The sequence below is a fragment of the Pezoporus wallicus genome, unplaced genomic scaffold (assembly GCF_028554395.1).
Source record: "Pezoporus wallicus isolate ANWC-B61680 ecotype Strahan unplaced genomic scaffold, APGP_CSIRO_Pwel_v1 contig_1438, whole genome shotgun sequence".
Taxonomy (NCBI): domain Eukaryota; kingdom Metazoa; phylum Chordata; class Aves; order Psittaciformes; family Psittacidae; genus Pezoporus; species Pezoporus wallicus.
The window spans coordinates 2,915,085-2,939,446 of record NW_026638681.1 but is presented as its reverse complement, the minus strand read 5'-3'; the positions used below and the strand labels follow the sequence as shown (position 1 = coordinate 2,939,446).

At 35.9% G+C, this 24,362-nt stretch overlaps 1 protein-coding gene across 15 annotated transcripts in view; it reads right to left on the bottom strand.

Moving 5' to 3' along the window:
* DMD (dystrophin) overlaps positions 1-24,362 on the bottom strand; it is a 1,199,681-nt gene that overhangs the window by 637,254 nt on the left and 538,065 nt on the right. For all 15 annotated transcript variants that reach the window (XM_057411860.1, XM_057411861.1, XM_057411863.1 and 12 more), the window contains 5 exons: positions 22,728-22,889; positions 16,008-16,118; positions 12,798-12,971; positions 9,882-10,037; positions 2,263-2,433 (listed from right to left, as the gene is read on the bottom strand). In XM_057411860.1, coding sequence (XP_057267843.1) covers positions 2,263-2,433; positions 9,882-10,037; positions 12,798-12,971; positions 16,008-16,118; positions 22,728-22,889 — 774 coding nt within the window. The remainder of the gene's footprint in view (positions 1-2,262; positions 2,434-9,881; positions 10,038-12,797; positions 12,972-16,007; positions 16,119-22,727; positions 22,890-24,362) is intronic.

Genomic DNA, 24,362 nt, shown 5'->3' with positions numbered 1-24,362 from the left:
TACATACATACTTCAACAAGAGGAAATTGCTCTCAAAGTTGTTTTTTATTCTCATTTTAGTGATGAATTAAGTAGAAGAGTGGAGGTAGGTACTATATAAGGTTATACTGCAGTGAAGGCCTTGGGCAGGATTTGAAGCCAGTATATGCTTTTTACCAGTTTTTTCTGCAACCCTTTATATATCAATTCCTTGCAAATATTTACAATCCTCAATGGCATTCTTTAAGATGGTGGGATGGTTCCTGTTTGAGATATTTTTCATGTTGATATTTGTCATTTTAACTAGCTTTTGTTACATTTTTCAACTGTCATAAGATAAAAATATGTTGTACTTGTAGGAAGCATAACAAGGAATTCCCACTGTGTAACTGTGCTGGTCATCAGGCTTTAGGTTCTAATTTTGAAACTTGTGAAGCATTAAAGTTCATATCTAAGAAGTAAATAATACTAAGGACAAATCTTTCTATTTAAACTGCTCTGAAGCCACGTATTTCTGGATCAACTTTCCTGAACACACGTGTGGGAACAGACAGTGTAGATTTCTGTTTCAGTAGAACTGTACCGTGTAGCTTAACACCTACAAATACGATTCTTCTTTTCATGACTTGGTGAATGGACCAAATAATTGACAGGTTAGTTTGGAGGCATTAAAACAGAACAATTGCCTAACCCATCTCTTCAAAATCTGATACTTATCCTTTATTATGGGTGTTAAGATCACAATATCAATCAAAAGTAATGAGAGGAACTGCACAGACTTTATTGCAGGAAAAGCAGCAAGTGAAAATGAGAGCACATCAAGCAGCAATGTTTTTTTCAGGGACTGAGATTTTGATTTGAAAGTCAAAGCAGCAATAGTCAAAGAAGTAATTGTAAGATACTAATAGCAAAAGTTGATCTTCATATATTTTTGATACTACTTTTAAAATTTGTCATTCTTAAAAATTGATGACCAAAAAACCCCGACCGCAAACCTCATAAAAGACTTACAGACTTTATTATTAGTTTGTAAACCACCAGTGCATTTCAAAGCTAAAGAGATTTTAGCAAGCTAAGAAGCTTGAAAGGCACAGTTAAAGAAAAAAATAAAAATATTAAAAAAACAAAGGAAAAAAAAAAAAACAAGCCAAAAAAAAATTTTACTCCAGGGCCTTTAATCTGCACAGTCGTTAAAAAAATTGGTAATGCCTGTGTATTATTCATGACTATTTCTATAATGCATGGTGAAACTGGTAAAATAAAGGATTACTACTGTTAAACAAAGCAGAAGCGAGAAATTTTTGCACAAAAAAACACAATAACATCTAAGGTCAGTGTTTTGTTTTGCTTTGTTTTTCAAATTACACAGAAACACTTATACAAAATGCTGCTTGCTGACATAATCATTTGAAATTTTGAAGCTTTGGATAATGTCAAGCATAGTTTCCTCTGAAGCCCAGTTTTTTAGTATGTATGCACAATGATGGCTTGTTTAAGTTCTGAGTTCAATTGGATTTATTACATATGCAGAATATAAAATGGATTAGGTAGTAGTGAGTGATACCATGCTGTCTCAACATCACACAGAGATAAAGCAGTTTGACGTAAAACTCTAGTATTTCTTAGTGATTCTGTAAGATGTTTATCTAAACTGTAACATGTGTAGTAATTTTGAGGGAAGTTTCATTTATGCTTTAAGTTTTAACCTAAAATAAGAGTTCAAGGTGATGTCCATGGAAGTAAGAAGTCCCCAGAATGAAAACAAATGAGTTCTAAACTGAAAAGGGTAAGGAAAACAAACACCCCAACTCCTGGCCACTGTCTGAATGTGTGGAATATATATAGTGTCTGACATCCTTTACCTTTCATCCACTGGAGTTGTTTTACTGTGAAATACTTTTATAATGAGTAGCATGGGCTGAGAGAGAAAAGGATCTCTGTTTATATGGATCTCTATTTACATGAATATTGGATAGATAACTCTGAAAAATTAAATTCTAACTTTAAATTCACCTCAGTGAAGGTTACTGCAATATGAAAGTGAATTGTGCTATTGATACATGCAGAGACAAGATGATTTAACTTTTTGGAGCATTAATGTTAGGGCAATGATGTTAGAGATTATTAGATAATTAGAGATAATGCCTAACAGTTAAAAATTTGCACTAATTAAAATGGCAGGTTTGTTTTTTTTTTTTCTTTCTTTATAAGGAAAGAAATCTATCTTTCTGTAATATGCATAAACTGAGGTACATAAAGGTACAGTGTGTGTTACATTGTTACCTTGCCCCAGGCAATTTCAGCATCCAAATTACTAGGCATCCCGTGCACAGCTGATCTCTTTGTCAATTCTGCATCTGTTGCTGCAAGCCATTCTGTCATAGCATTAATTTCTTTCCGTAGCTTCCGGGACAATTTTAAGCATTTCTCTAACTCTTGCTTTTTTTCTGTCACCTGCAGAAAGAAAACATGCGTTTCTTAACTTTTCAGTCAAACAGGTTTAATGATTTTTTTATATATACCATTTTCTATGTGCCACTTTGCTATAAAAACTTAACTTGCAAATTCACAGCCAAGGTGCACTATTAATAAGGTTATATCTTGCCTAGTTCTCTCAATATCTGTAATCTTGCTCTAGAATGCAAACACCTATGAGAAAAATAGCTGCATGAAGACACACTGAGTTTGAGCTAGCAGCAAATTTATGCTGACCTCCTCCTCTGTTTTGAAGTCAAACATAGTAAATTAATTTGGAACAACTGAATAAACAGTCTTTCCTTGAGATGTAAAATAGATGTCAAAACCCTTCAAAGAGAATATTTTCATATAGATAGCCATATAGTGATATTGAACCCTCAAGGTTTTTTCTATGTAGCTACACTACACACAATAAAAAAAAATTCTCTGCTAAAAACCCTCAAAATCTTGAAATACAAAAGTCACTGAAAAATGTCAAACTAAGGCAACACAGTTAGTTGAGTTTTCAATTTGCTGAATATTTTGGATATGAAGTACTATGGACAATTGGTTTTAGTTCTTTCAGGCATATTATATAGTAACTGGAAGGAAGGCTGAGTGTTTATGTTGTCTTGACTGTCTTACACTGAATTTTGGTGCAACCTGGAGGAAGATGGGAAATAAAAGCTTCCCTCCAAGCCTCTGAGCATATCCAGGGAAAGAGAGAGAAGACTGCATATACTTAGTAGAGAAGGCAGAAAGTCAAAGGATGACATCTCAGATGGGAAGCTATACCACAATAGACATTAGGCAACCAGTAGTTAGAAAATATAAAAAAATAAATCCTGCTGTGCTAAAGTTTAAAAAAGCCCAGCCAAAAAAGGTGAAATAAAAGTGTTCCATAGGTCACTAATATTTAAAAGAAATTACTAATTAACCTGCATGTCTATTGTAATCAAGTGAGATACTGATTTTTAAGTATTTTTATACAAAAAAAAAAACTGTCTAGTGTCGGGTATCCAAAACTGCTATCATCATTTGCTTTAACAGTTTGGGTTTTGACACTGTTTGAGTAGCAGCAGCACAATGATCAAAGTGATTCCTAGATCAACTGCCAAGGACAGTTTGAGGTTTCAAAATGTAATAAGATGCTACAAAGTTAGGTACATGGCTTTTCTTATCCCTGAATAAACAGATCAGATTTGCCCAGGGAACAAGCCGTAAAGTGTCTCTGATTGTACATTATCACTCTACAGACGGTTGCCACTAAAATGTCAGAACATATCTTCACTGAATATGCTTTATATGCCTTCATGTATGCCAAATTTATTAAATGAGACATCAGAATTCATAGTCAAGCCAAGAGGTAAATCCCTGGAAGGACCACAAAACACAGCTATTTAGAACCCCATTCACAAATGAAGTCATAAATTCACATATGTTTTTCAACTCTTCTTCTGACAAGGATTAATAGTCATTGTAAATAACTATTTGCAGGTACCTAACTGCAATAAAAGGCAGAGTGTACTAGCCTGACTACCTGGGTTAGAATTCTAAACACCTGGTATACTACAAGATTAACTTACTGATACATAGAATCATAGAATCATAGAATAGTTAGGGCTGGAAAGGACCTTGCTGTCCTGCAGGGGGCTAATGAGGAAACGCACCCGCGCCAGAAACAGCTGGCTTACCTTGGTAAAGAAGATCTCTACTGGTGCTGCTAAGAAAAAGTGGCAGGTTGTAGTAGTAGGGGACTCTACACTGAAAGGGACAGAAGCACTTGTCTGCCAGCCAGACCCCGTCTCAAGGGAGGTGTGTTGCCTACCAGTGGCACGGATCAGGGATGTGGCAGAGAGGCTGCCTGCTCTAGTAAGTCCCACGGACTATTACCCACTCCTGGTGATACATGTGGGTGCTAGGGACATAGATAGTAGTAGCCTGGGGCACATAAAGAAGGGCTACAGAGCCCTGGGGGAGGTGGTTAAAGGCTCTGGAGCTCAGGTGGTCTTTTCATCAATTCTCCAGGGTACAGGGGAGGACCTAAAAAGAGCTAGGAGGATTAGCCAGGTTAATAAATGCTTAAAAGTGTGGTGTCATAATCAGGGGTTTGGGCGTCTTGAACACAGGGCCCAAGTTTGTAAGTCAGGTCTAGTGAGGGCTGGTGGAGCTGGTCTGATAAAGAAGGGAAAGAGCAGTTTTGGTAGGAGGCTTGCCAGGCTGGTCAAGGAGGCTCCATTCCAACACACCCAGTCAGTTGCCAGCACCTAAAATAAATGCTTGGAGCAATGTAAAGATATCCCAGCTGCTCCAGCCGATGAGCCAGCCTTAGTTGGAGCTCGGCTCAGATGCCTCTATACAAATGCCCGTAGCATGGGGAACAAACAAGAGGAATTAGAGATGCGTGCACATCTGCGGAGGTATGATTTAACAGGGATCGCAGAAAAATGGTGGGATGGCTCCTACGACCGGAGTGTTGGAATGGAAGGTTACAGGCTCTTTAGAAAAGACAGGCCTGGCAGGCGGGGAGGGGGAGTTGCCCTTTATGTTAGGGATAGGCTGGAGAGTATGGAACTCTGTCTGGGGACAGGTGAGCAGTCCACAGAGAGTTTGTGGGTCAGGGCTCAAGGGAAAACAGCTATGGGAGACATTACTGTGGGGATCTGTTACAGACCACCTGATCAAGGAGAGCCTGAGGATGAAGCACTCAATAGACAGATAGGAAAAGCCTCACGCTCACAGGCCCTTGCTCGCAGGGGTGACTTCAACCACCCTGACATCTGTTGGAAGGACGGTACAGCCCGGCACAAGCAACCCAGGAGGTTCCTCGATTGTGTAGAAGACAACTTCCTTCTGCAAGTAATAGAGGAGCCAACAAGGAGAGGTGCCATGCTTGACCTTGTGCTCACCAACAGGGAAGGGCTCGTTGGAAATGTGACACTCCAGGGCAGCCTTGGATGCAGTGATCATGAGATGGTCGAATTTGAGATCCTCAGGACAGTGAGAAGAGCGTGCAGCAAGCTCACTGCCCTGGACTTCAAAAGAGCAGACTTTGGCCTCTTCAGGAACCTGCTTAGGAAGGTTCCATGGGATACAGCCCTAGAGGGCAGGGGGGCCCCAAGACTGTTGACTGATATTCAAGGATCACCTGCTGCAAGCTCAGGAGTGTTGCATCCCAACTAGAAGGAAGTGCAGCAGGAGGGCCAGGAGACCTCCTTGGATGGATAAGGAGCTGCTGAGGAAAATTCAAATGAAAAAAGAGGCTTATAATAAGTGGAAGCAAGGACAGGTGGCATGGGAAGAGTACAGGGATGTTGTCCGAGAAGCTAGGGACCAGATTAGGAAAGCTAAGGCTCAGTTAGAATTAAGCTTGGCTAGGGATATTAAGGATAACAGGAAGGAATTCTACAGGTACCTAGCAAATAAAAAACAGACTACGGAGAATGTAGGCCCCCTCAGGAAGCTCTTGGGAGAACTGGCTACACAGGACTTGGAGAAGGCTGAGGTTCTGAATGACTTCTTTGCTTCGGTCTTCACTGGCAAAGGCTCTGACTGCACCACTCAAGTTTTGGAAGGCAGATGCAGGGACTGTGAGAATGAAGACCTTGGGCCCACTGTACGAGAGGAACTGGTTTGAGACCATCTTAAAAATCTGAACGTGCACAAGTCCATGGAACCTGATGAAATCCATCCGCGGGTCCTGAAGGAGCTGGCAAATGAAGTTGCGAAGCTGCTGGCCATCATATTTGAAAAATCATGGAAGTCAGGTGAAGTTTGTGATGACTGGAAAAAGGGAAATATAACCCCCATTTTCAAGAAAGGGAAAACGGCTGACCCAGGGAGCTACATAACAATCAGTCTCACCTCTGTACCTGGAAAATCTTGGAGCAGATTCTCCTGGAAGGCATGCTAAGGCACATGAAAAACAACAAGGTGCTTGGTGACAGCCAGCATGGCTTCACTAAGAGGAAATCCTGCCTGACCAATTTGGTGGCCTTCTATGATGGGGCTACAGAACTGAAGGACAGGGGTAGAGCAGTTGATGTCATCTACCTGGACATGTCTAAAGCGTTCGACACTGTCCCACACGACATCCTTGACTCTAAATTGGAGAGACATCAATTTGATGGATGGACTACTCGGTGGATAAAGAACTGGCTGGATGGCCGCACACAAAGAGTTGTGGTCAATGGCTCAATGTCCAGCTGGAGACCAGTAACGAGTGGTGTCCCTCAGGGATCAGTGTTGGGACCAGTCTTGTTTAACATCTTTGTCGCTGACATGGACAGTGGGATTGAGTGCACCCTCAGCAAGTTTGCCGATGACACCAAGCTGTGTGGTTCGGTTGATACACTGGAGAGAAGGAATGCCATCCAGAGGGACCTTGACATGCTTGTGAAGTGGGCTGACGCCAACCTCATAAAGTTTAACCATGCCAAGTGCAACGTCCTACACCTGGGTCGGAGCAATCCCAGGCACAGCTACAGGTTGGGCAGAGAAGAGATTCAGAGCAGCCCTGCGGAGAAGGACTTGGGGGTGTTGGTTGATGAGAAAATGAACATGAGGCGGCAGTGTGCTCTTGCAGCCCAGAAAGCCAACCGTATCCTGGGCTGCATCAAAAGGAGTGTGACCAGCAGGTCAAAGGAGGTGATCCTGCCCCCTCTACTCTGCTCTTGTGAGACCTTACCTGGAGTATTGTGTACAGTTCTGGTGTCCTCAACATAAAAAGGACATGGAACTGTTGGAACAAGTCCAGAGAAGGGCCACTAGGATGATCAGGGGACTGGAGCACCTCCTGTATGAAGACAAGCTGAGGAAGTTGGGGCTGTTCAGCCTGGAGAAGAGAAGGCTGCGTGGAGACCTCAGAGCAGCCTTCCAGTATCTGAAGGGGGCCTATAGGGATGCTGGGGATGGACCCTTCATTAGGAACTGTAGCAATAGGAGAAGGGGTAACGGGTTCAAACTTCAACAGGGGAAGTTTAGATTGGATATAAGGAGGAAATTCTTTTCTGTTAGGGTGGTGAGGCACTGGAATGCATTGCCCAGGGAGGTTGTGAATGCTCCATCCCTGGCAGTGTTGAAGACCAGGTTGGATGAGGCCTTGGGTGATATGGTTTAGTGTGAGGTGTCTGTGCCTGTGGCATGGGGGTTGGAATTAGATGATCTTAAGGTCCTTTCCAACCCTAACTATTCTCCTTCAACCTGCTGGTCACACTCCTTTTGATGCATGCTCAAACACAGAAAGAAAATTTGTTTTGCTATAGACATCTCTAAACTCTGTATATAGTATCAATAATACTGCGCTATTTCCATACACACTGTGTATATCCAGAGGTTACTGCTTAATCAGTTTTTGCATTTTAAATATAAAAGTGCATTTCTGAAGAAACATAGGAAACAGTGCCCTCTAAAGGCCTTCTGTATAATAAAGTGACATCAACAGCATTATCTCCATAAATTTATTTTAAAGCTCTTTTAGCTGTGCTAGTTTACTCACAAAAAATAAATAAAAGTAAAATGAGAAAAACAATTATTTAAAGCAAAATAAAGGTATTTTACAGCCTTTCCTTTTTACAGAGAAAAATTCCTGTGCAGCAGGATCGTGAAGGCCTATGCTTGTAAGTTATAGCACCTACTGCATGCAATGCCCTTAGGAAAGCAGCAAGAACATTATTACTGCTACTCTCTTTTAGAGTACAGCTCCCTGTTCTGCTGAATTACCATAGAGAGATTTGGCACAAGTATGCTACAGAACCTACATCACAGCCACTCACAAGTAATAAACTACCTAAATTGTAATATAGTTTTTTGCTTCTATGCACTTGTGTCAGAAAGAGAGAGAATACAAGTAAGTGAATGCACACACTTACTCATATTCTCTTATTACTCGTAAGCATTCACTTCTAGGCCAAAGAGAGGTTTTAAGGTCTGATACTACCTAAGCGATTAGGACTATTAGCAGGTATTTATATACACATGTGTATACGGAAAAAAACAAACAAAAAAACCCAAACCACAAAACAAAACAAAACAAACAAACAAAAAAAAAAAAAAAAGCCCACCCAAAACACAAAACCTACCAAAAGAAAAGAAGGAAAGAGAAGGAAAAGGAAAAGAGGAAAAGGAAAACGAAAAGAGGAAAAGGAAAAGGAAAAGGAAAAGAGGAAAAGGAAAAGGAAAAGGAAAAGAGGAAAAGGAAAAGGAAAAGGAAAAGGAAAAGGAAAAGGAAAAGGAGGAATAAATAAATTTTAAGATGCCTACACCTTCCCACTCTTAAGGGGAAGACTTTCTAGTCTCAGGGGGTCTAGCTATTATACCTAAAATATATAGAGAAAAGAGAGCATGTACAGAACTTATAATATTTTTTCTGTACATTTGAGAGCACAACACTTCAGCATTGTTCAACTTGTTTATATTAAAGCATTCTATTTGCTTTAAAAAATGCTTTATGATTATTTCAAATATGGGGGAACTTCCTGAAGCAGTACCCGTGAAATGATACAAGCGAGTTTGTGCTTGAATATGTGTTTTTCCCTCGGACTACACATTTCAGTCCTGAGACTTACTATATGTTATAACTATTATCAGTTTTCCCTTAAAAAGATTTTTACTCAATGCGATCAATTAGGTCTGATGAGGATTAACTGATTCTTTTAGTTCTGCATCTCTGGGCTTTTGTGACTTTCTCTAAAACAAAGCTAAACACAGCACTGCAGATTGAGTGAATTTGCAATATGGCTAATTTCAGATCCTGAGGGCACGTTTTGAATCACAGAATCATAGAATCATAGAATAGTTAGGGTGGTAAAGGACCTTAAGATCATCCAGTTCCAACCCCCCTGCCATGGGCAGGGACACCTCATAGTAAACCATATCACCCAAGGCTTTGTCCAACCTGGCCTTGAACACTGCCAGGGATAGAGCATTCACAACTTCCCTGGGCAACCCATTCCAGTGCCTCACCATCCTTCCAGTAAAGAACTTCCTCCTTATATCCAATCTAAACTTATTCTGTTTAAGTTTTAACCCATTACCCCCTGTCCTGTCACTACAGTCCCTAATGAAGAGTCCCTCCCCAGCATCCCTATAGCCCCCCTTCAGATACTGGAAGGCTGCTAGGAGGTCTCCACGTAGCCTTCTCTTCTCTAGGCTGAACAGCCCCAACTTTCTCAACCTATCTTCATACGGGAGGTGCTCTAGTCCCCTGATCATCCTCGTGGCCCTCCTCTGGACTTGTTCTTTCATTAGTTAAGAGAAGGTTCCTATAACAAGGAATAGCCATCCTGATTATTGCCTTTTCCACCATTCTTTCTGTCCCACTGTTTAGAAAATAGAAAGGTCTTGAAAAGAACCAATAAAACCTCATTTACTTACCATACCGCAATTAATCTTTACTTTGCCAGGTAAAAAGAGGGTGTAGTTTTGTACCAAAACACACAGCTTACCTTTGCACCCAATTCATTATATTGCAACTTCAAAGCTGTAAGCCTTTCGTCCAGTTCTTTTGGGTTCTCAGTCTGCTGTTTTTGAACAATCTGCCTCCCAGTTTTTATCACTGTTTCCACTTCAGACTTCACTTCACTTAGGCTTTTATATAATTTCTAATCAAACAGAAATATGAAATACCACCATTAAAATAAGTAAATCAGAAAAGACTATTGAAGGAATTATAAAGATACATTAGAAGTCTTTGCATTGTTTGCTGTATAAAAACACCATCATACATGAACCAGCACCTTCTACTTCCATTTGAAAGCTAAAGGAATTGAAAGGTATCATGGTATGTGATCTAAGGAAGAGAAAGCTCAACCTGAGTATACAAAAAAATGTCTGTAAGAAAATTAATCAGTTTCTAAAAAGGGAATTCAAATTAACACATTCAGAACAGCCTATCTTTACTAATAACAGCTTCAAAGACTTGTCACCAAAACCAATCCTAGAAATGTTATAGAAAGTACAGGCCACCACTAATTGTTTTAAGAAATTACTAAGGTTGTTTTCAAACTCATTTAGATAACGTAGTATTTAGAACAACAACAGATGCCTTCTGCCAACTCATACAGCTTGTTGGATGTATTTAAACTACAAATAGCCACTAAACTAATTCAAAAATCTAAGGTTTTCATGCTACTAAATCAAGAGACTGGCAGGATAGAAGATTTTCCCTATATTTACTAAGTGCAGTACTGCTCAAGAAATTAAAAAAAAATAAGAAAACATGAAACATTAACATAATGAGGTTAAGTCAAAATATATTACATAGTTCACTGCATTTTCCTGCACTATTTCAATGACTAAGCAGAAAATAAGGGATAAAAGTCTGTTCAGTGAGGGCATATAACCTATCTTTAAAAACAATGCATTCCCTAATATTTCAAAGGAGCGATAATGAGAAAAAAGAAAGCATTCTCTCTTTCTGTATGCAGAAAGTCACTATCATCATCTAAACACATGACTTGGTAACTCAAACTATTCAACAGCCAAATAAATACCCATTTAACATGCATCAAAGTAGACCAGAAGTTGATTTTTTTTTTTTTTCTTTTTAACCTAAGAATAAATTCTGGCATGGCTTGGAAATTCCACTAAACTTCACTGTGGAAAAATACTCCACAGAGATACACAGTGCCTATTACTATGCAGGTTCATGAAGAATGGAGATATGAAGCTGTTGAGAAGCTTTATTGTTGAGATACGTAGCTTAATTCTGTGTTCCAGCAAAATGCTGGAAAGTAAGCTTACTAATTTAGAATGACTTACAAAATAATTTATACTGTACTTTTTTAATCTGCAATTTTTTGAGCACTGTAAAACCTTTACTGGACAGTAAAGACGATACTTTTTTTCTAGCATATATGACAAGAAAAAAAATCCCAAGTACATTTTATCTATAGTCTAATTACCAAGCCAATTTTTAACATTAGTATTATTTTATTTACTTCAATGTATATATGTATATCGTTTGACTGCTTTTTAGGTGCTTAATATGATAAATACATTCTTCAGCATGGAAAAAAATGTCAACAAGTTAGGAATCTATTGCATAATGTACACTGGCTAATACCTGATGGGATACTATGACTAGATTTTAGAAATAAAAACCCTATGAGATTTTTTTGTAGATAAATATGCTCTAAAAATACTGTAAGTCTTCCACAGAACATGATAGGGCTGCAAAAGCTAGCTGCCAAGTGAAGGTACTTTAATACAGTTCAGGGCTTCTAATTATCATGTAATTGTAATAAGAATGTGAATTTAATAGTAATTGCACTTAGTAAAAAAAAACCCAAGATGCAAAGAAATAACATTTACTTGTTCCATGCTTATTTTTTGATTTATATTCTTATATTTAGATCTGAAAGAGGTTTTTAGGGGAAAAAAATATTCAGGCATGCCATTGCCCCAGAAAAAACAAACAAACCAACCAACCCCAAAAACCCAAAACAACAACAAAAAACAGCCCACAAAACAAAACATAAATCTGAAGGCAAGGATCTGATTGTCCTGATTTTCACTCTTAAATCTCCATTTTATTGTGATCAAGCACACAGTGTTTATCTTTCCATTGATTTTCCTTCAACAGTAAAGGGGTGAAGAATTACAGGGATATTAAAGTCATATATATATATATATATATAGAGAGAGAGAGAGAGAGAGATTTTCTTATATTCTTTAGAACATATCCAGGTCATCTTTTGGTCTTTAATTGTAAGAAAGTCACAGGCTGCCATCTCATGGAAACTTTAATCTATGGTTTTCCTATATGTATTGTTTCCTGGTGAGAGTAGACTTGTGCACTGCAGTGTCTTTATTGGTCACATCATGGAGCTCCCTGACCACAGCATATTGCAGAAAATAGAGCAAATCCAGGGTGCTAAACTCAATTGCAAGACGGGAAGGGGGAATCAGAAAGGGATCCTGGGTGGTCTTCTCACACAGTGAAAGTGCGTGACTATTGTTTGAAAGTTCACCGAAATTAATCATTTGATTAGCCTCCCACAGAAGAAGAGAACAACATACAGAAAGGAAAAAGTTACTGTAAGACTGTTAGAACTATTGTTATTATATCCAGGAAAAATTTGAATTGAATAGAATTTTAAGAGTATGATGTCCTTCTAATCTCATCTGCAAACAAGAGAAGTAGGGCAAAAAGGATCAACCCCTTCTCTCCCTGAAAAATATCAAACTTTAACTAAAAAGGTTTCTACAAATTTCATTGAGTAACTTTGCTGTCAATTTTTTCTCAGAATCTTTTCTAACATCTCCCAAAGAAACATTGATATTGCAATACATAATACTTTAAATTTTAAATGCAGAACAGGCAGGAAACATATAGAAAGACAGCATCTTTAAATATTCACCATGCAATGATCCAGCTGAGATTGTACTACTTCCTGCTCAACACTCTTCGTCTCCAACTTGGGCACCTGCAATTTCACTTCATCTAAAATTCTTTTACATTCTTGTAGGCGCTGTTCAAAATTGGCTGGCTTTTGAAACAAGCGAAACTTCATGGAGACATCTTGCAGCTTTTTCTGTAAAGCAAGAGTAAGTAGCTAATGTGAAATCAATTCAACATTGACTTGAAACTAAGACTGAAGACAAGTTTTAGACCTGTTTCAGAATACTTTGAATCCATTATCAAGCAACAGATTTTTATTTAAAGAATTTAAAACTCTGGAGAAAAATACCAGCAACAGAGAATCTTGGTCTTCACAAGATGAAAGAAAACCTCATATCATCCAGGACACCGGATGCAGCAGAACTAGTGACAAAAAAAAAAAGCTGAAGAAAGTAAGAGTTTTGTATTTTCCAATACACAAAATGCTGGTGGACGGATGAGAACATAGGCTTAAGGGCTTGAACACAACATATCCACATTCCAGGCTGGATGCACATTAGCTCTAACACCATGTTGCTGCTTATTGGTATTAGAATTGAATCTTTTAGTCCCTCAAAGACACCTGAATAAAATGGCTGGGCAGTAAGTGGGTCTAGCACAAACCCTGAGATTTCAAGTATAAAATTGATTTCTATTTAAATTAAAAAAAAACCAAACATAACCTAGAGTAATAAGAAAGCAATTTTCAGGCAGAAAAATCTATGACAAGCATAGATTCTAATTTCACAATTTTCATAATTTGTTATCTTTGTGCATTAATTATATTGCTTGCTCACATGAGTCCTATTTCAGGGGGAGGGGAAATAATTAAAAATACAGAAAAGAAAGGGAATTTTAATGATCTTTTTTGAATAAGAACTGATTTCTCTGTAGAAGTACAGAGTGAAGTGCTAGTAGAATAAGTTTTTTCACTGTTTGAAAAAAAAGAAAAAATGTCACAATGAAACAGATAAATGACAGGAACTCAGCATATGCAAAAAACACTTTTGGATTTATCTTTAAATCCTGGACACTTCATAACAATACAGTGTCGTCTGTACTATACAAACTTGAGAAGAACTGTAATAAGGAATAGAATTAGCCTATACATAAACATTAGTAAAAAAGCTTGCCACATCTGTCAAGAAGACAGAAATCACGAGCAGAAAACAATTCTGCGTAACACAAAAAACTGTGTAGATTTCCAGCAACTCCTTCCAACAATTTTCCTCATCAAATAGTCTTAATGAAATTGAGATCCAAGAGGGTAAGAAAGGAAGTCTTTCCTTAGATAAGTAAGAGAATAACTGAATAACAACAGGAAACGAAGGGGAGGAATAAGCGGTGGTTTTTATTTGGTATGGGTTGTGGGGTTTTTTAGGGTATTTGCATACACCAAATTCATAATTAGCTTTTAATTCTCCTGTAACATTTCAACTTGATGATGTTGGTCAATACATTAAAAACGAAGGAAAAGAGAGGGAATGACAATACAAGTGGTAGATAAAATGAAAGCCATCTCTGAAGAGTCAGTGAAGGCATAGTACTGAGGATCTGCAGGAAAAAAAAAATCCAAGGAAATTATATTTAATTCACCCTAAAATTAAACAAAGCATACCACAAAAGAAACACTAAACTTGATGTGCAACAGGTAGGATCTAGATTACCTATTAGTATTGTCACTTTATTTCTAACAGTTATATCATATACTTCTATTTATCTCCAACAGTTTTCAAAAAAAATATTAGCTCAATACATAAAAACAGACAAAGTGGGTATCTGGAATGATTTGGAAGAATAAAAACAATTTTGAATAAAGAAAAAAGAAAAAGGAAAAAAACCTGTCACTGTATAAAAGTCACTGTATAAAGAGCTATATTGTGCCCGAATAATGTGCAGTTTTGATCAACTCCTCTCTGAAAACTTATTGTAAAAACAGAAAATATATAAAGAAGAATGACAGGACAATCAAAGCTATATTTCTAAAGTTCTCAGTATGATTTAACATACTTGTCAGTCTGGAAAGGAGACAACTAAGGAGTAGTAAAATTAATGGCATGCAAAAAGCTCAAACTCAAACTGATACACATGGTCATCCAGAGAAGCCTTTCCAAGTGAAAAAATCGTTCACAAAGACAGATTTAAAAAAAAAAAAAAAAGGCACCTAGAAAAGGTCATGCTCCCTTGCATGCTGTTGAATTTATAAACATTTGTGTACACAGTCATCTGATGCCTGCATTTCATTGATGGAGTATGGGCAACATCACAGCTGCTGTGGAGGCTATCAGGCGAGCTAGTTTGCAGAAAGGCAGCAAAATAGAGAAATACAAATATTCTCAACAAAGAGAAGGTAGTTCTGTAGATAAAAGGAGATATTAAAAAGAAATCAACTTGTTCATTTCAAATTAATTAACTCTTAAAAAGCCATTGTTCTCCATAACGACATATAGAACTGAAGCTAAGATATACAGAAATATTTGAGAGATGAACAAAAAGATGGCCTTGTTTACTGTTAATACCATAAGGAAATTATTTGTCTTTCCTAATGAATTAGGACAATTAGCCTCAGAAACATTGGCACTAATATCCCCCTCCCCCCCGGCCAAAAAAAAAAAAAAAAAAAGGCACAAAAAACAGGCAAGAACCCATCATAGATTAATGGGTAAAAACTGAGTACTGTTTGTTAGTGCTGATTAAGGCTTCTTCAATTTCAGACTGGTCTGTGTTTATTAAACTAGACAAAATAATACATTAGTTAACATTTTAAACTGATGACTGCAACATACTGCTCAACACAGATCTATCTTTTCAATGCATTTCTACCAAATATTTTCAAATATTTAACATACTTTTAGCTGTAAATATTTTCAAATACCTGAAAAGGTATGCCAAAAATCCTCCCTGTAGTTTTATTTCTTGCAACTGCAGCACATTCAAAACATTTCTTATATGGTCCTCCTACCACTTGTGTACCCTAGAACTTTTGCCAACTAGACACAAAGGATGCAATAGAAAAATAAGCAGTAAGAAGATATGGATGGCATGCTTTATAGACTATAATTTCCTGGCTAGAAAGGAAAACCTAAAACAGAAGAGATACCTTAAGAACACTTCATACTATAGTAATTATACTAGTCATGTTATTTGTTTGCATGAGTGGAGGAAAAATTGAGGAAAAAAAATTGCATACCTGTGCCACATCAATTTGGGAAAGCACTCTTTTGGCAGCATCTTTACCCTGGTTTCGTTTCTTCATTTCTTCCAAACTAATCTCATGGCTTGTTAATTCGGATTGTATTTTCTATTAAAAAATCATGACAGTAATCAGAAGAAATTGAATAAAATACTCATGTTGTTAATATTATTTTGAACAGTTTATTTTGAAAGATATTTAGCAGAAGTATTATTAGAGGAAATTATTCAAAGAACTACCTTGTAAATTATTTCAGTTTATTTTCTCTCAACCATAATATAATCTTCTCATACTCAAACATATAAAATCAAGATTTTGACATAATCTTGCTAAGGAAAAATGAAATTAAAATTAATTAAATAATTAAATAAATAATTAAAGCCTGACAAAATTGTAGCAAAAAAAAAATCAGATTTCTTTCTTCTGACGGAAAAAAAACAGTTTTCATTGGGAAGAAAATTAAAAATTAATCATAGAAAAGAAAAATACAAATAGGAAAGTGATTTGCTTCTCACTTCTTATTTCTTATTACTTTCATAGTATCATCAGGCAACTTGAGAGAAAACTCATCAAAGTATTTTAAAATTATATCTAAAATAGTACACAATTTCTGACATATTACTGACCAGAATCTACGTTCTGAATCTGTAGATATGCTAACTGAAAAATGACTTATAGTTCATTAATACACTAACTTAATCAAACACACTCTTTCTGCAAAAACAGTGTGCAATCAAATGATCAGAAGAAAAATATTATCCTTGTTGGTTCACTATAAATCAAAGATAAAAGAAACAATTAAATTAAGCAGCTAGTGCAGTGCAATGGAAAAGAATTCCCATAAAATATATTGATACAACATAATTGAGAGTGATTCACTTATTTTTATGTTTAATTTGTTAGAAAATGAGAAACTGTTATTAGTAGAATTGCTAGACAAGCACTGCTGAGAACAATTACCCTAAGAAATACAGACAAGGTATGCTCCCACCAGGAAAAATATCTGAGGCCATTACTCCTCAATGCAAAAGTGATTTTACATTCAAACTGGTTGTTGGTTTTTTTGGTTGTTGTTTTTTTTTTAGGTAAACAAAAGCATTTCTCAGATACCCTAAAGACTAGTTTTAAGTTTAAATATATGCACATGCATTTATCTTATATGACAGTAACTTCTAAAATATTAAAACTGTAGTTCAAAAGACTACAAAGAATTATGAAATAAAGACAAGTGTTTTTTAAATTACAATGTGATCCTTTAAAGTTTGATTATAAATAAAAATGAACATAGAGGTACCTGTAATTAAATTTTCATGGGTTATTGAGTAAAAATCTGTTTAGACTGTATGCTGTCTACTTTGTAGGGGTATTACACAGTTATAATGATTTGTATAATATCTTGTATATTACAACACTACATTGAAAGCAGTGTTTTTCAAATCATATTGAAAATGTATTAAAGTAAATTTTAGGAGAAGCTTTATAAAAATACAGAAAACTATTAAGTCATTACAGAATTTAATTGCCAAAATATGAGTCTAAACTATCTAGTACTATTCAGATAAATATTTTAATGAATCAAATCATAAAAGCATAATTACTGACAGAAAGCTGTCCATTTAGATTATTTTTTTCATTTAAAATTATCATAATTGTACATTTTTTATTTTTAATATTTTGAGTTCTTCTTGTCAAGGTTATTTATTGCCAGCTGTATCTGGAGCAAGTAATAGAATTTTTCTAAATATGATATTTTTGTTTTGAGAAAACAAAGACTGTCAAATAAAAGGACAATGAAATCAACAACAGAAAGCTTATTTAACAGTTTATTTTGGAGTATTTATTTTCTTCTTGTCTAAGTTTAAAATTTCCCCCTTGAGATGTACAACGCTCGGATCAACATGGACCAAACTTTTGGTGGTGACAGCATTAGTTATATCTTGAAGCCAAATATTCCTTGATACCTTGGAAGTCAGAACGGTATATACAAGAAAGAAGCAAGTCTGATGTTTGAAAAATATACTATATCACATCCAGTATTTCAACTATTTGTTTCAGCAACCTCATCGATTAACCTATCTTTTATTATATTTTCATGTTTACTTTGTTCAGCCTCAGAGTCACTCTGGAAATAATATAATTGAACAGTTCGTATCTGAATAGGTCAGAACAGAACAGCACAGCACAGATAAGAGTAGCTTTTAAGTAAGTAGGTATTATGGGACGTTGCATGGAGATTATCTTACTTTTTTAAATTACTCTGCAGGAGAGAGATGAAGCATCACCTACTCTTACGTCAAAATGTAGTATTAGAGAGACCAAGGACATTAGAGGAAAGCTTAAAAGAAAAGTTAGTAAGGCTTATAGCAAGAAAAGATTTTTTGCATTTGTCATTTCTGTTAAGAGGCAGAAAGTCCTGAACAGGTGTAAGAGAATTTATAATACTTGCCTATGATGCCCCTTATCAATTTTGACATGATCATTTTGATTTCTTTGTCTATTTTGACTTATGTATTTATTACATCAACTTCTTCTAAACATCCACAAGAAAACACTCATTTTCTTTTTCATTTCAGTTATTCCCACCTCTGTTTTTCTAAGTGGTTCCTGTCTATTTTGCCTTTAAATAAAGACTATAAACTGTCTTCATTTAATTTCTAAAACACCACAATATAATGTAGTGTATGTAACTAATAAATTCTACCGTACATAAATTACTGTATCCTACAGATTAAGGATTCTCATTTATCATCACTGGCATTTTTTTCAGGAAGTTTATTAGTTTTCAAAACTTGTATTATATATGCACATGCACGTATAAAATAAAATATAAATACATCTAAAATCTAATTACGTTTACAAGGTCATAGGCACGTTGTGCATATTCTTATCAGGACCACTTCTGGAACAAAAATATTTCAGTCCTAAGGGCATGGAATTGGAATACATTATTTCTTTTAATTACTAGTCTTACTTTTAAAAAGATGAACAGCGAAATGCAGACAATATTACTATATTGACAGCAAAAGCAGAGAATTGGCAGTGCAGCCAGTTCTAGTAAATAACCTTTCCTATCTTGAATCAGAGAAAAGAAAGCCAAAAGAACCAGCATGACTATTTGCCTCATTTGAAAATTGTCACGAACCTAACTGCAATCTCATGGTTCAAGAACAGCATTTAGAAAAAAGGTAATAGGACACATAAACTCTGTAAGTTTATTTCCAACAGAAAATTGAACTGGGAGGCTTGAGTGTATGTCATTTCTCATCAATGCTTGCTGCCATAATCAGAAAATCAGCCATCATATTTAAAAAAAACAAAACACAAAAACCCCACAAAAAACAAACAAACAAACAAACAAAAAAAAAAAAACACCAAAACCTCAAAACAAACAAGAAAACCACAAATGAAGAAATGCTGGTCAGTGATATTCAGTCTAACAATGGAGAGATTTTTTTTGGGGGGAAAAGAAGAAGAAGACTCTGAAAGGATAAACAAAATACGAGAATAATAGAAAAATGCAGTTGAAGTATCCATCTTCAAAAGCACAAAAAGAATATGTGCTATGAAGTTATGTGTTTGCAGAAATAAAAGAAAAACATATAGAAAATGATGTTATAGCAGGACTGACACACAGGTAAGTCTTAAAAAGAAAGCATACTTAGTTTTGGAAGCCACTCTTGAAGAAAGATTAATTGAAGAGTTCAGGCAAGAAAAGCAGAACATCAGAGGATAGAAACATGATTTACAAGGAAAGACTGATTAGGTAAACACAATATTGTTAACTTATTCTCCACGTTGCATTTTACAGAAGTCTACAGGGAGAAAAATATACAATGATTTGTCACATTCAGGTGAGAAGTAAAATAAGTGCATCTTCTGTCCCATGGTACAGCTCCCCCACGTAATTGCTCGAACTAAACAGAAGCACAAAGAGGAGATCCACTCTCCCTTCAGAAGTTATTTAATAACAAAGCTACAAATAATAATCTGGAAAAAAAAATTGTCATATAAATGTATTATTTTCAGTATAGATTTATTCGCTTCCTGTCAGTTCAAGAGTACTCAAAAAAAAGACCTCAAGTGTCAAATGATGTCATCAGTGATGAGGACTTAATTCTCTGTATTTTCTTAGTAAATTTAGAGAAATTAAAGAGACTTCAGTTGGGATCATGAGATCAAGCATACAAAGAAATAATATTTCTTTCTGGAATACTGCTTTAGATTTTACCTCATTGCAGCTTTTCTCATCATTACGCCTTGACAAATCTGAACTGATTTATCTGTGCAGTTGTTATGAGATTGCTTTATCTGAATACAGCATCTTTAGTTATACTCAAAATGACTTGGATGAAGTGGCTCTCTCGCATTAAATTCTCAGTGCCACATGGTGGAGTAAGAAGCACACAGAATTTATACTCAAAAAATGATCCAAAGGAGATCTGTAACAGCACATACATAACTCCCCTTTTGTCAACTCTGAAGAAGCTAAACTGATAATTTCATTTAAAAAGAAGAGCTAAACGTAATATTGTTTTCTCAGATTCATTTCTGATCAGCTGAGCCAAAGACCATTCCTCCTAGCCATGCTCTAAACAGATCTGAATTTCTGAAGCAAACCCTCAACAGCTTTCTGATTATAAATTCTCCCATATGTTCTTTTAGATATGCAACATATATTGCTGAACGGTTTATTAAATCCTTCAGCACGGATAAACTGACCCAAGCCCAGAAACCAACATCACTCACTGAAAGATTCCCATTCCAGCTGTGCAGACACTATTGTAGGGTATCTTATTATAAAAGAGCTATGCCAGCAGAAGCTCCACAGGAGGTACAGCCCTTCAGTATGTGCCTGTCCTATCACCAGTTGGCATGGCCATTCACTAAAGAAATGACCCAGTATATTTACCTGCATAAAACTGTTTATTTCCTTTCCCTCGAAGGATTTTAGAGAACTTTACAATTGAACTTCAGAAAACTTCAATATTTCCATTAAACTTATTCTGTTGTTAATTAGTTTGCTGCTTTTTATTTTGGTTGTTTGTTTTTTTAGGTCCCACTGGCATCTTAAAATAAAAACATGAAAGGAAAAACTCAGCAGCCTCTATACTGTTTTTCTAACACTGGTTATAGTATAACCAGGTAAACTTTACATCAGACAGTAAAATCTCCAGAACAAAGCCAAGTTCTGCAAAAGCACTGAGCTGAAATTCTCCCATGAAAGCATGCTTATTAAGGTTGATTTAGTTTTGTGCTACTTCAATTACTGAAGCGCTGAATTGCTTCTCTTTATACAGTCTGGAATCATTGCCAATATTCTACCTGAGGATGCACATAAATCAGATGTGTCCATGGGATTTATGAAGCACCAATGAACACTTCTGCAGCGTAAGGGTCCAAATGCACAAGAAAAAGAGCACACTTTCATATTGTTTTTTTTTAATACATTTTTAACAAATACTGATGTGTATCCTACTCCATAAAAAAATGTTTATTTATATTTCAAGAAAAAAAAAATTCAAGGGAGTCAACTGATAGCTAAAATAGTTTAGGATTCAAACTAAAATAATAATTCACCTGAATCTGATCCTAATCTTATGCTGGCATAAATTGGAAGCAAGTAAAACCAAATGCAATATGATTCTGTTCTCTAAATATAACTTTTAAAATTCACACACACACACATAAAAATACCTGCATGTTCTTATCAACACACATGCTAGAAAAGCAATTGAAAAGTACACCTATCTACCTTTTAATTTTTAATTTAAAAGACATGGAAATCTTTGTTTTCAGAGGAGAGAAAACATGATTTTCAGGTCTAGATATATTCAACTCTGAACATATTTCAGATCATCTAAGTGACTTCATACAAGACACCCATTTTTTAGAATGATCTAAGACTATTGAATGCCTCTTCTAAAATCATTCTAAAGCATTTATTTTCAATTTCCCTGTATCCTTTTTTGTTCGTTTGTCAATTTTTCTAATCTGACTACCTAAATTTAGGTAGAATATACAGAAAAGTTGTTGTACACAAAATTGTAAACTATTGTACTAGAGATGCTTGGTTTTATTTAATTTATATTCTTACCATTTTAATGAAGCAGTAAAGCAGATGTTACAGAAGAAAGAATGAAATGGTAAAAATTAGAATTAGATGTACGTTTTTATTTCAAAGGCTCAATAAAACACTTCTAAAGAACTGGAAAAGCTGTTTCTGTTAAACTTATATGAGCTGTAAAAACTGAAATATAAGAACATTTATATGCACATCATGAAATAATTAACAATGTTGTCTTTCTTTCTACAAAGTATTTAGTAACAATCCCTAGGCCACATAATCAACTTTGTAAAAGAGCCATCTAAGAGTAGTGTAGATGATGAGTTTCTTCTTTCTAGGATGGGAACTGAATTTTAAAGGTTCATATTATTCATCTTTGTAATTTTAAAATCTATGCATAGTCTTCCATGGCATTTATAGCTCTTTACATGTTCTGGACACCTATATAATATAAATCAGAAGGAAAATATGACTTGACTGGAAGATTAGCTTGAACATGTCAAAGTAATCCTACCTAAAATTTACTTGCACTTTCATACCAATCATATTGCAAATCCCAATTATTAATATGATGCCGAGGGACAACCAAACACTCTTTGGTTGATTGCGAAAACCAGTAAGCACAGGAATACATCGACCTGTATATAACTTACCTGTGCTTCCTGAGGGACCTGTGCTGCATCAACTCTGTCTGCAATGTAGGCTGTTAGCTGTTTGTCAATAACAGCAAGAGACTCTTGGATTAAGCGTAGGGTTTTGTCAGTCTCCTGGGCAGATTGAATACTCTGTTCAAGACTCTTTTGTCTTCTCACAGCCTAAACACAACGACAATGTTATCAATATTCACAGTAATAATGTATATAATACATTTTTAACCACTTCCCCCCCCCCAAAAAAAAAAAAAACAAGCAGGAATCCAAACTAGTACTCCTGACTTGTGCTCATCCACCTTTTTGTATGATAAGTTACGCATCTTTTTTCCACCCATTCAGTTTTTTTCAATAAAAAACAAACAAAGCCCCAGATTGCACAGATAAGTTGTAAAAACTGTAGGACCCTGAAAATAAACGCGTGCATCGAGGATTTCTATACAAAGTGAAGGCTAGCAAAGCTGTATAATAAAACTATCCTGATAGTGCAGTCTTTCATTCTGAGGCACAGCCTGATCTTATATAATTCAAGAGATTTTGTTTACTGAGAATAGGGTCACTGTCATCACAATCCCATCTGAGACAATCCAGTAAGTGAAAGGGATAAAGACTCTCTTGAGAAGGAGCTCTCTTATATGAAGTATTAATAGCTGTCTGGAACAGAAGCAATGCCTACTCTGTGGGAAAAAAAAAATAAATATAAAAGAGAGGGAGATGGATCCTTGTCTTGCCTTGTCTGTGGACTTGCACAATCTATTATCACTCTAACTATAGTCTTTTTTACTTAGGAATTTCACTCTTCCTTCTCCTCCACCATCAGTGCCTCAGTAGATTTCCTACCATCACCTTTTACACAACTCCTTTTTCTGAGAAGGATGCTTTCCTGTCAAATGAGCTCACTTTCTGGTTTACCAAATCAGAACAATAAATTCTTCTTCCAAATTGTCCTTGAAACACAGATATATTTAAGCACTTGACATAGCTTTAACTATTATTTGTAACAGTTTAATACGATATTTACCAGGTCATAAATAACCCGGCACTTTCTTTCACCTATCGTTGTACCCACTTGTGGACTCATATTTTAATTAGAATACATCAGAGTTTCTGCTTTATACAAAGAACAAAATAATTACCAACAATCTCATATGCAATACAGTTTTTGTCTGTACAAGCCCAGCCATAATGCTGACCACAGAATAAGTAACTTTCTCTGACAGGAATCAAAGGAGGAGCGAGAAAGCAATCACCCTTCAAATAACATTGCCTAGTGTCCTGCCATTTTTCAAGTCAAATCACACTTTTTCTCTTTGGTAAGCAGCTATACTTTAATTTGATTTCATACCTATTACAAAACTCTTGCCTTGAACGAAAATATCTCTCAGCAATTCAGAGAGAACATTTGATATATCTACCTTTTTCACAGAGCTCAGATTCTTATACAGCTGCACATTTGACAAATGAAAAAGATTATTTCTTGTGAGCATTCTTACTAGCTCTTGGACTTAGTTAAAGGATAGGGAACCAACCAGTATGTACCTATATTTGTGTCTGTAAGCTGCTTTGCGCTATTTCAAAACAGCTGATCAGATAATCTTGAGTTACTGCCAGAAACCGTCTGTGGAACTGAGAAGCTTT